At 47.2% G+C, this 13,112-nt stretch overlaps 1 protein-coding gene across 1 annotated transcript; it reads left to right on the forward strand.

Moving 5' to 3' along the window:
- The first annotated feature begins 1,040 nt into the window (after nucleotides 1–1,040).
- On the forward strand, nucleotides 1,041–9,165 carry RHOV (ras homolog family member V). The gene is made up of 3 exons (XM_067558154.1): nucleotides 1,041–1,236; nucleotides 7,537–7,595; nucleotides 7,917–9,165. The coding sequence occupies exons 1-3, from the start codon at nucleotides 1,041–1,043 to the stop codon at nucleotides 8,355–8,357; spliced, it is 696 nt and encodes a 231-aa protein (XP_067414255.1). The 3' UTR covers nucleotides 8,358–9,165.
- The last annotated feature ends 3,947 nt before the right edge of the window (nucleotides 9,166–13,112 follow it).

Genomic DNA, 13,112 nt, shown 5'->3' on the forward strand with positions numbered 1-13,112 from the left:
CTCAATGGGAACCTGGTTCATGATTGGGGCTCTAGGTGCTATGGTAATGCACATAATAAATAATAAGCAATAATAATAATTAGGGAATTGATAATGCAGAACAGAGCCTTTCACCTGGAGGATGGTGGTTGGAATCCAGCTCAGGTTGTTAAACTAGGTCTACACCATAAACTTACCACAAACAAGCTCTCCCATTGGCATAGTAGCATCCTCACCACAGTGTTACATTGGCGCAGCGGCACCCGGGCAGCTGTGCCTCTGCAACATCGTGCATACGCACAAGTCCTAATATGAGTTTGCTGGTCTCCATTCAGTTCCTAATGAACAGGTGTGCACATCACAAAGCCCCACTGCATTTTGTTCTATACTAATTGGCATCCTTATTTGTGCTAAAGACTGAACCCCCCTCTCATTCCTCTTCAGAACAGAGGAAAGGCACCTTGGGAAGGCAATGTGGGAAACTTGCACTGCCACTGCTTGCGCTGTACCTGTTCTGTGCATAGAGGACTTCACCCCACAGAGCTGTCAGGCCACCACTTTTCACCAATACTAAAGTCACTGAAACTGAAAGAGAAAGAAAAAAAAAATATAGAGGGCAAGAAAGCTGGTGGATTGAGTTTTCTGATGCCCATGAAGCAGAGTCAGGTTACAAGGACAAGAGGTGGGACTATGCAAATCAGGCTTTTTTTAAACCACTACAAGTGAAGTGTGTGAAACTAAGTTAAGCAATAGTTTAGAGAGAGCTAGCGAAGGAGGATCCCACGGGTCAGTGCTCAGACCTTACTGCAGCTGCTGCCTTGCCACTCCAGCTCCAAGACACTCGAAGGGATGTAGTTCCAGAGGCAAAGGAGCTGTCACCGTGTGTGGGCTATAGTGACTGAGCCACACTCATTTACCCGCTACCTGGTGCTGCCGGGGCTTTTAAAGGTTTTTGCTTGTTTTGGTTTTGTCCTAAGCGGAGATTTGCAGCTTTTCCCCCCCAATTCACCAAACTTTTTTAGAAGGGGGAGCAGAGCTGTTCCCCTTTTCCTGTTCAAGCCATGCCCCCCCAGGAGCTGCTGGATTATTCACCCACCTTGCGAAGAAGCAGCACCCCAAGGGGCAGTGGCCCGCAGCTGGGCATCAAGTGTGTCCTGGTAGGTGATGGGGCTGTGGGCAAGACCAGCCTGATCGTTAGCTACACCACAAACGGATACCCAGATGAGTACCAGCCCACTGCCCTGGACACCTTCTCAGGTAAGGGGGAAGTGCCTGTGGAATCCTTCCTGACAGCAGCATGCTGTTGCCTTCTGGGGTTGACTTTCTTCCTCTTTTTCACTGTCACCATGGCCTTATCTACAGTAGGATTTTTCAGACATCTTTCCAAAGAGTGCAACTCCACCAGTGGCAGCAATGGTTGAAGTCCTAGTACAGAGGGGCTACCAGCTACAATCGATATTTTAAGCACCGTGTCATCTAACCCTGTTGGAACCAGTGCTGTCAACATAGTGTTTAAAACCCCCCCAGTAGCCATCAGTCCAGCTAGGTAGGGGTTCCCAAAGTTAACCATTGTAGGAACTGAACCAATAGAACCTTTTTCTTAAAGCTTCACTGGTGTAAATAAGGCTTAAGCGTAAGCTTTACAGAGGAGGCTGTAAAGGGAAACTGGTTTTGCCTCTTACACACAATGAGAGAAGCAGCTCTCATTCTTGGCTAGAACCTGTGCAAAACTGTAGAAAGGAAGTTTATTCTGCTTGAGGCTGTTCCTTCAGGCCTGAAACACAGCAGAGAGAATTATCTAGGGGTTTATTGCTTGGCCTGCCTCTCTCCTTAGGAAAACGGGGCAGGGGAGAGAGAACTGTGTGGAATGCTCAGGGTGTTATTATTGATGAATGTATTACGTATATAGCACCCCTAACTGTGCTAAACTCTGAGTGAAATCCTCCTGACCTCACTGAAGTCAGTGGCAAAACTCCCATTGACTATGATAGGGTCAGGATTTCACCCTTGTTCTTTCTATGGTAGGGTTTTACACTGCCTCTCATCACTGCTGTATCAGAGTGCTTCATGGACATATAATCAGACAAGACCCTGCCCCAAAGATTGTAACCCTGGTCAGGATAGAAATCCAGGGAAAGGGACAGCTGTGTGGGCTCTCAGGCTATGACTACAGAGCCCATGGCAGAGAGTCTCAGAGCTCAAGTATACAGATTCAGGCTACTGTGCTAAAAACAGCTGTTCCAGCTGTATAGATGTTGCAGCACAGGCTCTGAAGCCTAGAGAGCGGGGTGGGCTTCAGAATCTGAGTTCCAGCCCGACACCGTAGCATGAATCCTGCAAACCTGAGTCTGTAGACCTGAGTTGTGAGTGTACCTTCGCTGGTGTTCTTGCTGTGCTTGTGTCACTGGTTAGGATTGGGATGCAGGGAGAGAGGTGACTGTATGGACTCCTAAGGGTTTTATTGCCCTGGTTATGTACCTATTTAGGATTAAAATACTGGAGGAGAGACAGCTATGTGGAAAATGCTTGGAAATTCATGTCCTGGTTCTGTTCCTTGTGATGACAGATATAGGGAAAGAGAGACATCTGTGTGTTAAGCTCTGGAATTTTATTGCTCTGGTTGTGTAGCCGGTTAGGGCAGAGATACAAGTCAAGAGACAGCTGTGTGGAAATCGCTGATTTCTTACCCTGGTTCTGGGGAAAGGAGACTGTAACCTGGGAGTTCACCCTCCCCAGTGAAAAAATAGCATACTTAACATAATTGAAGAGCACATAAATAAACACTGTCTGCTAAAAGTTTGCTTTGCATATTAAAAGATTTGGGTGTTTGCTGTCTGGAGATAGCCCTGCTGATCCCTTCATGGCTCCTGGAGGAGCAGGAGGGTAAATAATATTCTGGTGATATGTTAACACCCCACTTAACTCTTGCCTTCTCCTGGACTTTGAGGTGTCACTTTACTACTGCTGTAGCGTCACACACTCAGCTCTCCAGCTATGTGCCCAGCCTGTCTGTGTTACCAGGCTAAGGAATTTTCCTTCCTTTTCTGATCAGTCTTGGGTAACATTTGCAAAAGCGCCTAAGTCCCATTTTCTAAAGGGGCTATGTCATTAAGGAGCCTAACGTCCAATGACTTTCAATGAGGCTTAGGATCCTGAATGACTAGTTCACTTCTGAAAATGGGGCTCCTAAGTCACTTTGGTTTCGTCTACATTTAAAAGGTTGGTCAACATAGCTACACTGGTGAGGGTGTGTAAAATCCACACCTCTGACCAAGTAGCTATGCCACCCCAACCCCAACCCCCAGTGTAGACACAGCTATGTGCTCAGACATAACTGCTGTTGTTTGGGGAGGTGGTGTTGCTACACCAGTGTAAAACCCCCTTCCATTGGTGTAGGCTGTGTCTACACTATAGGGCTATGCCAGTATAGTCTCCATAGTGTAGACATACCCTTAAGTGCATCTGAAAATGTTACCCCCTTGTTTATATTACTTGCTTTTTCATCAGTGGTGTAAGTCTTAATGGAGACAGGGTTCAAACATGTTTAACAGTAACCTACAAAGGATTTCTTATTTTAAGTTGGGCTTGTGTTTTTTTTGCTATTTTATCATGGATAAACTGTTTTTTAAAAATAATTCTGCTTGATTTTACCTTTAGAAATACCAGAAATGAGTATGGTGAACTCTCCCCACTTAATTGATGGGGGCGGGGATATTGCCTTCTTTACAAAGAAGTCCTTTCTCCAAAATGCTCATTGTCATTGGCAGTGAATAGTTATTCATAAAAAATGAAGCGTTTAAAGAGTCTGACTAAAAATCCGTTCCCCTCTTGATGGCTGAGCTTCAAGCTGTCTTGACTCTTGTAAATGTCAGCATTTCACTAGTTCTCCAGTTGCCACTGAATTCTGTCTAAACTGGAAGACTAACTTCTAATGTAAAAAACAAGCAGAAACAAAACCTTTCAAAAACATTTTGAGTCTCCTTTATCCATTGTAAAAAAACACAAAAGGGCACCAGGCCAATTGTGATTCCTTTGCAGGTCAGCTCGAAACTAAAGATAGGCTCAGTTGGGATCCAGATCTGGATTTCACATGTCTCAAAGTCAGAGAGGTGCTTGGGCCTGATATTTTTTGTTTGTTTGGATGCTCCTCTAGTTTAGTCACCATTGTGAAGCGGTCTGGAAGGACTGCAGGTCTGCACTGAGCCCTATTAGCTTTCCCCAGAAAGCCACTGGAAAGAACCAAACAAGAAACATTCTGCTGTTCCAGAGTTCAGGGGCATTTTAGAAAATGGTATGAAGAGTCATCATTCCACTGGGTCTCTGAGGAAATACCCCATGGGTAATTGTCTGTTCTCGTTCTGCTCCCACAACACTACCATGTTCAGTGTTGGGGAGAGGGGCAGGGGATATCATCATTCATAATTATTGCGTCTTATTATTTTTCTGCATCAGCATCTTCTGAAGGGGCCAATCACTAGGGAATGATCCGGAAAGGAGGAGGCAGCATTAGCTCAAGGGATCTTGCTGCCTTCTGCAGTTTGGAAATGCAATTTCCAGTCAGTCCCACACTGAACAGTCACTGATGGCCTGAGCATCCACAGCTCTCACTGAAGTCAAAGGGAACGGCAGGTGCTCATCACCTGTGAAAACCAGGCCTGCACCATTTTGCTGCTAACTTCAGTAGTCACCGGTTCTGCCTACCTAGAAGAGCCAGCCAGCTATAGGATATAGGAAAGTGGAGGGTTTCATCTGCCCTTCCCATTTATGAATACAGATTGGCCTGAACCAGAATCCTTACTCTGAACACCCCTGAACTTTAAGGAAGTTCCTCTATGTAGCCTAACTGCCCAGTTCAGGCCCGTTTTTATAATGGGCCTGCAATGGAAACCCAAATCTTCCCAGGCTCCGTGCAGGTTTGGGTTTGGAACTGGATTTGGATCTAAACTTTGCTGCTCAAACGCATCTCTAGTTCTGAACAATAGACCACAAAGCCATTGCCAGTTAGAGAAAGTGACCAGGCAGAAAAATGAATGTTATGTGATAAACTGGGTAACCCTGGGAACACTTGTACTCCCCTGTCAGTCTGTCTGTATTCATCTGTTGTATCTTGTCTTATACTTGGATTGCAAGCTCTTTGGAGCAGGAACCATCTTTTTGTGCTCTGTTTGTACAATGGAGTCCTGGTCCACCACTGGGGCTCCTAGCTGCTGCAATAATAAAAATAAGAATAAACAGGGGTAATACCCAGCTGTCACTAACTGGGTCTTACCTACTGACAATGTCACTGCAAGGTAGATCAGAACTCAGGGTCTCTGTGAAACGTGAACGCTTTGACCTCTTCTCGGCCGGCTATCCTGTTCTGCCTGCTTTGCTATTGTGTTGACCTCCTGGATCATTCCAAAAGTGTGTACATTGAAGAACTCAGGCCAGTGCAGTATTTAGATGGAAGTCACAGAGCTGTTAGCACAGTTTGGGCTAGCAATGCGGGTGAAAGAACCCTCTTCTCATTCCAGTACAGTTGTGGGAGATAATCAATTACACTTCATATTTATATAGCACCTTTGCATCTGAGGATCAGTAAGTGTTTTATAGACATTAATTACTCCTCTCAACGCCCCTGTGAGGCAGGGAAGAAATAAGAGACCAAGAGGGAAATGTTCAGTGCCTTGAAGGTCAAGTCAGGGCATGTCCACACTACAGGCACTACAGCCTATGCCACTACATGGCATAGTGTAGACGCTTCCTACATCGCCGAAAAGGGTTTTTCCATCAATGTAGGTAATCCATCTCCCTGAGTTGTGGTAGTTAGGCTCAGATTTCCAGCAGTTCTTTTGATCTGGAACAGATTACTCTTCCTCCCCTGGGGCTAAGACATGGTAACAACCCAACTCAATTGTTTTCCAGTAACACGTGCTCTGTGCCTCCCTCCCTTCCTCCTCCTCTCTGTGAGGGTTTCTTCATTTCAGTTCATCCTCTCTCTTTCTCTCTCTCTTTCTTTCTTTCACAGTCTTCTGCCAGTAAGCAGAATCATTCTTCTTCCCAAGGGCTTTTATGACCCCAGTGAGGTCAGTTGTTTCTGACACTTCACTCACCAGCTAATAACTTGAAGAATGAGACAAGATGAGTTTGCTTCTTTAAAGTAACAAAGCCACCCTCCCACCCCCAGCAGATTGAATGACATATCAGAAATATTGCTAGCTGGTGTCAAGTGCTAACCATTGTCACCTTAGCACAGGATGTCTCCCTTCCTTCAGCAGACCAGTGCTATTTTCACATTCTGTCAAGACTTTAATGCAATTCCCAGTCCATACCCCTTCTTCCAGCCATTCTCTGTGGAGTATGAACTGCTCAGAGGAGGTCTAACAATTTCACTCTGAATTTCCATGGGCGGGAAACAGGGCCTGACTTTGAGACAACTGGAGTTGATGATACCATGTTAAGGCTTCCTGCAATTATGGAATAATATGGGTGCAAAAATTGCATATATAATTCACCATTGGTGCAGCACCACTAGTGGTAGAAATGGTGGAAACTATAGCGTAGGCAACACAGTGATAAAAACACCTGAGCCTTCTGGAGTTTGCTAGTGGAGGCAAGGCCGCAGAGAGCAGAAAAGGCCCTCAAATGGCCTTCCAGAGGAACTAAATCACATTCCTTTTCCTTTCAACACCTTTGCTTTAAAATAGCACTTTATATTCTTGGCTTTCCACAGCTGGGACTGTACTAAGAGAGCATCTCTGAGAAGGATTTTCTTGACATGCCAAATCTCTGCCCTGGATGAGGAGGTGGGGTCCTGGCCAGCCCCAGGGAGGGTGATCTGATGGTATGTCTACACTAGCCAACTTGGGCTCCTGGGGCTCAGGCTGCAGGATTGTTTAGTTGCAGTGTAGATGTCAGGGCTCAGGCTAGAGCCCAGACTCTAGGACCCTGTGGAGTGGGAGGGTCCCACAGCTCGGACTGAACCCGGAATCAGAACATCTACACCGCAATGAAACTAGCCCTCAGACCAAGACAGCTGGCACAAGCCAGCCATGGGTGTCTAATTGCAGTGTAGTGTAGACATACTCCAAGTGGCCACACAGTGCAAAAAACGAGGAGTCAGAGTCACTGAAGTGTCAGATTCTATGTGTCCCTGCCTGATCTTTTGGGGATGTGGAAGAAGATTGTCAAATTGTTGCTAGGGCAGTGGTTGACTAAAAGGCCAGCCCTACCAAAGTTCTTTGTGCAGTAATGCCCTGGAAAGAGTCCCTCAAGGCGTCGAAACAACCAAAGAGACTGACCCCAGGAAAGCCAGTCCATGTTTCCCAAAGGTCCCAGAGCTTTTTAGGACAGGGCTTTGGGTGTTTTAGTGAGGGCTGGGTAGATAGCTAGACAGGGTGGACACATGCAATAAAATTGAGAGTCACTTTAACATTGAGTCAGGGCATTAATTCTAAGAGTTCCCCAGGACACAAAACAGGATTGGAGAGAGGAACGTGCATGTGTGTGCGTCTGTCTGTCTGCCTCAAAGATAGTAAGTCTGTACTCATCCTCTCTCTCTCTCTGTGTGTGTTGCAGTGCAAGTTCTGGTGGATGGAGCTCCGGTTCGGATCCAGCTCTGGGACACAGCTGGACAGGTGAGACCAGTCAAAAGAGAACTAGCAGTTTTGGTTCTAAATACTTTGTGTGACAGGTGCTATTTGCAGTGTTTGTGGAGAGGGCAGTGTACAGTTAAGGAAGAGGGACACATACAGTAATGACACTAATCATGAAATACAATGTGACAGGGACTTTTGTCCCTGAAACTCAGCCCTCCAGAATGACATGGAAATGGCATGAAGGGGATATGGTGCCTTGTCTTGGAGATGCTGCCACCACATTCAGTGTGTAGGAGTCACTCTGAAATCAGACTGTTGGAGTTCAGCTCAGTGATCTTCTCTCTCATTTTCCCCCTGCAGGAGGACTTTGATTGCCTCCGGTCTCTTTGTTACCCTGACACTGATGTCTTCCTTGTCTGCTTCAGTGTGGTGAATCCCAGCTCCTTCCAAAACATTACTGAGAAATGGATCCCTGAGATACGGACTCACAATCCTCACGTGCCAGTGATCCTGGTGGGGACACAGGCTGACCTGCGGGATGATGTTAATGTCCTCATCAACCTGGACCGCCACCACGTAAGGCCTGTGCCCAAGCTTCAGGCTGAAGGCCTGGTGGAGAAAATTCGGGCTCAGACCTACCTGGAGTGCTCAGCTTTGACCCAAAAGAACCTGAAAGAAGTCTTTGACACAGCCATTGTCAGTGCAGTGGAGCACAAAGCCCAGCAGGAAAAGAAGATGACAGCCAAAGGGATGAAAACCCTCTCCAAGTGCCGTTGGAAGAAATTCTTCTGCTTTGTCTGAAACTGGTTTGGAAAAAACACCTCATGCCAGTCCTGGTCCCACACCTTCTTGGAGAGCCACGTGACTGCACCTATGGCTCCAGCAGGGAGAGTGCAGAGAGCTGTTGAGGCTTGGAGCCCTGGCTTTTGCTGGGTTATGGTATCACAGGCCTGGGAGACATGAAATGGACTTCCATTGCACCAGGTTACTGAATGGTCCATGTAGCTTTGAGCATCTGGTGGACATGCCCGTGGTGTCCCAGATCAATGGGAGCCTTCAATACACTCAGACTTGGTCCTAGAGAACAAGCAGATTTACTGTCAGCTATGCCCAGTACGACCAGTTTCATTTCTGAAACCAACTAAAACTTCCAACGTCCTGTCCCTGCATAATCGAACTCTGGTGTAAACCTTGGGATGGATTCCTGAGAGCTGGCTCTATTTTGTCCGTTCTAAAGTCTTGGTTGGGAATAGGGAGGGGTCTTTACTGGAGACTACCGTGTGGTCTGATAGGAGCTGCTCAGTTTGAAAAGTAGGACTTAGATGCTTCCCCTCTAGTTCTGATCACTAAAGGGGACAGTGTCATCATGGTAAGATAGAGCAGTGCTCTTGGGTTTGTAAAAATACCTTACCATGTGTTAATAATTCCCTTGGGAAGGGTTTGCCCAGGACGCATACCCTGGTAAGAGAGGAGTGGATGTCTGAGGAAAGCACACTGTCAGCTGCAGTCACCCTTGAAGCAAAACATTCCCTAAAGAGGGTGCTGTGGTACAGTGGGTTAGTGTGCTGCAGCCGCATGCTCAGAAGTGATTGTTCCTTTTGGGTGCCCTCCTTGAGACCTCTGTAAGCCTGATGTTCAGGGATGCTGAGGAGTGGGACTGCTGGGCCGCAGCGCCTCTGGTTATCAGGCACCAAGGCAATGCCGTGACAGTGAGGGGTTTATAAGGCAACAGGGGAAGTGCACAGGTGTTGATGGAGAGAAGGAAAAGCATGTAATGGAAGGAAGAGAGAGATGTGGAATGAAACAGAGAGGAAGGAAAGGAAGGGAGAAAAAAGAAGGGAAAGGAAGGTTACTCTGTTATCATAGTTGTAGGATTTAGCTCACGATGAAATCACTGGTGAGCTCACTTTTTAATATGTTTTTGTCAGGAGGAAGTAGTGGGGGGGACGGGGACGGGAGGGACAGTTCTTGTTCAGATAAAACCATCAGTTTAGGTGCTGTATGGCAAAATGGGAAAGAATCAAGTTCTTGTATTGTTCAAACTTGGTCCTGCCTCTTGAGGCTGCAGAGTGAGAATTGAGAGCTCAGGGATCCTCCTTTCTGTTCTCAGGAGTCACAGCTTGATCCACTGAGGTCAGAAGCAAAAGGAAACCTTAAAGTGCCTGCCATAGGAAAATACCCACTCTGTCTGCTCCAGGCCTTCCCGGGGTAAGGAGCCCACTTTTTGTGAGTCTGTTTCCTATGGCCCTTAGAGCAGGGTCAGTTTCCCAGTGCGATTACTCACCCTTCTTATTACTGAGTTTAACTCCATTTCTAAAAATTTCCTCCACAGTGACATTCAATCTAGTTTGCAGGGTAGAGAACATTACAGGCCTGTCGTGCAATGCTTTGGAGAGTCAGGGGTTCTCTGCACCTGGCAGCCAAGCATCCCTTTGGGCACTCTGTCTGAAATAATGTCAGGTGAGAAGATACCCTGTCTCTCTTTCTCACTCACTCACACACACACACACACCCCTTGCTTAGGCTGACTATAAAAACCACAGCATTTCACACAGGTGGCCAGAATGTGATCCACAGTCCAAATGCCACGCAGATGACAGCCCACCATCATCTTTCACACAGAGGTGCAGCCCACTAGGAGGGGTGGCCCAATGTGCAATGCAGCCAAGTCACTTGGATCAAGATGGAGCGTTGCATGTGGAGGCTTGTAAGTCTCCACTGACTTCATCCCTGTATTAAAGCTGACGGTGGCTGCAATTGTTCCCTTGTGTGCAAACTGGGTGTGGCCCTTCTGAAGTGTCACTGAGTTCAGCTGGATCCAGTCATGCAGGGCCTAACTGTGGAGAACACAGATCAGTCGTGAGAACCGAAGAGAGGTGTCCTGGACTATTTTGCCATTATACCGCCATGGGCAGGGCACTGTCAGTCAAATATCACTTTCAGTCATAGGCATATCACTGCATGTCTTTCCTAGCTGCATGGGACAGCCCTTCCGTGTAACTGGTTCAGTTTGCATGTTGGGCCTTTGTGCATTTCCATAAGGTAAAGACAAACCAAGAGATGGGGCTGATAAGGAGAACACACCCTGAGCCTGAGGATGAAGTCCAAGGGTGAAGGCACCTGCTGGAGCTCATTGAGAGTGCTGAACTTCTCTGGTTCCCCAGTGTGGAGTGAGTGCTGTGGAGAGAGCAGGTGCTGCCCTTCTCTAGCTCTGTACAGACAATGGGGTTGCTTTGTCCTGGGAAGGAAGCTGCACTCAGAGCTGCTTTCGTTCACTGTTGACCATGTCTAATGTTTGTTCAAATAAAATGGTTTTATTTGAGAGTAACGGAAGTCTGTGTTCGTAATTTCACTGATCGCAAGAAGCCTGACGCTGTCTGTGGGAAATGAGATTGGTTCTACGGGACAGACACCCACAGAATAGAGATCTGTCCCCTTGTGAGTGGGTGTCCACCCCACACAGGACTGGAAGGGGTTAAGGTGGCCAGGTAGGCCTGATTAACTCCATATGCTGCACCTGGAGGAAGAGCCAGGGAGCAGGGATTTGACTGCAAGCAGGTTCAGCTTTGCAGGAATAGGCAGAGCCTATAAAGCCAGGAGACTGGCCACAGACAGTGGTGGCTGCTGGGAAAGGGTACCCACCCACCTACCTACCTACCTACCTACCTACCTGGGAAGAGAAAGAGAAGGATGATTTGGAGCTGGTATTACCGGGGGAACTAGTAGTGGTGTAGGAAGCAATCCAAGGAAGGAATTCAGTCCTTCCTCAGTCCAATTCACTTCTTTAACTTCAACTCAACTCCCAGTAGATTAGTTTTGGGTGGGGAAACTTCCAAGAACCCCCAGTCACCTTAGTTTCTTCCTTTCACCTTCAATGGCCCAGTCCTGGTGATCACTAAGAAGGACTGGTAGGGCCACACAAGAAGCTAGCTAATCTCATCAGACATTACTCAGCAGCAGTTTGTTAAAAATGCTGCCTTTGCAGCACCCTCAATACTGGGCAAGATGTCCATCTGGACCTCACACTTAGATGCTCTGGGTGACAGCGAGTTGCTCTGCCATTAAACTAGTCCCATTGCTGGTAGCTCAGTATTTAAGTACTGGCTGAGTGGTCTGCGCTGGCCAAGGCACAAAGGAAGATGTAGTCCCTGCCCCAAGGAGCTTACAGTTTATAGAACCATAGTCGTTTTAACTATTCTAGAACCATAGTCATTTTAACTATTCTAATCAAAATCGTGGGGCCTAACAACCACTCTGAGGATTAGGGGAGGGACAGAATCCAGCAGAGGGGCTGGGGAGTAAGGGGGAAAGAAACAAACTGGAGGATGGAGGCTGCTGAAAAGCCAGATCTGTGAGAGAAGGAGAGGGTTCCTGTTGAAAGGTCGTCATCTGAGAGCCCTTCTTCGAAGCATGGGAGGCAGGCTGATTCACTGACTGCAATCTGCCACTTGTTGGACCTGCTAAAGTTAGAATGTGTTGGGGGATTTAAACACTCTCTGCCCAATCAATACACCCTGGAGTGAGTGCTTGGCTTTGCCACTTCCCACAGGACTGCCCCCCTATTCCTAATGATTAAGACAGATAGAGATCATGGAAGGACCTGTGACTGGAAGGAACAGTGAAGTGTGAATGAGCTCATGGCGTGATTCATTCCAAAGTGCCTCATCTGTCATGTGCACAGCAAGTGTGCTAAAACTCAAGGAAATGTCAACAGTGAACAACCCTGAACTAACAAGGGGAAGGCTGTTTTTATTGTATGCAGTGTTGTGTCAATGCTTTGCAGGAGACCAATGGCATCTGCACCTTAACCACAGTGAGCAAGCTCACCCTCCGTGTCACAAAGCCTTACCCACAGCGGTCTTGTCTGCGCTTCATAGTGGCAGATTCAAGTTATCGCCCAGCGGCCTGTTGGGCCCTAGCACAGTACAAGCTCCTGCAGTGCAGCTCTACCCATAGTTTAACTGTGTCTCCAGCTCATTCTAAAACCTTGGATGTGGTTACGACACACTTGGAATAGAGGTGGCATGAGGAGAAAGAGAGGTTACTGTTGGCTCAGGTTTGAATGCAAATCATCCTCTCCAGGTTGGGTTTTATTGCAGGAGTTCTAGCCTGACCCCAGACTGATACTAGCTGGGCATAGTCCTCAAACTGCATTCTTTCCATGCAATGTTCAGGCAGTTTAAGGCCAGAAGGACAAGTGTGACCCTCTAGTCTGACCTCCTGCATAACCTGTTTTGATAAGCAGTAAACTCAAAGGATACGAGCTATATCGGGTAGCTCCTGTTTTCCCCAAAGTGGAGTCTGCTCAGCACAGCCCACATAGCCCTGCCTAGGCGAAGCGTATTTTTCAAGATTTTTCCCCTCCAGTGCTAAAATCTAATCCGCTCTAGTGGTCTGAGCAATGTTGAGAGCATTAGAGTGTGCAGGCTGCCAGCTGCAAACGGTGTGAAGTACCGTGTCATGTAACCCTGCACAGAGCAGGTGTTTAAGTCACTGATGACAGCCCCCAGCTCTCGTATACTAGAACTAGCTCTGGTGGAGCTGAAAGCTGCGTTC

Source organism: Emydura macquarii, unplaced genomic scaffold, assembly GCF_026122565.2.
Source record: "Emydura macquarii macquarii isolate MOO-44397 ecotype Brisbane River unplaced genomic scaffold, CSIRO-AGI_Emac_v2 contig_1876, whole genome shotgun sequence".
Classification (NCBI taxonomy): domain Eukaryota; kingdom Metazoa; phylum Chordata; order Testudines; family Chelidae; genus Emydura; species Emydura macquarii.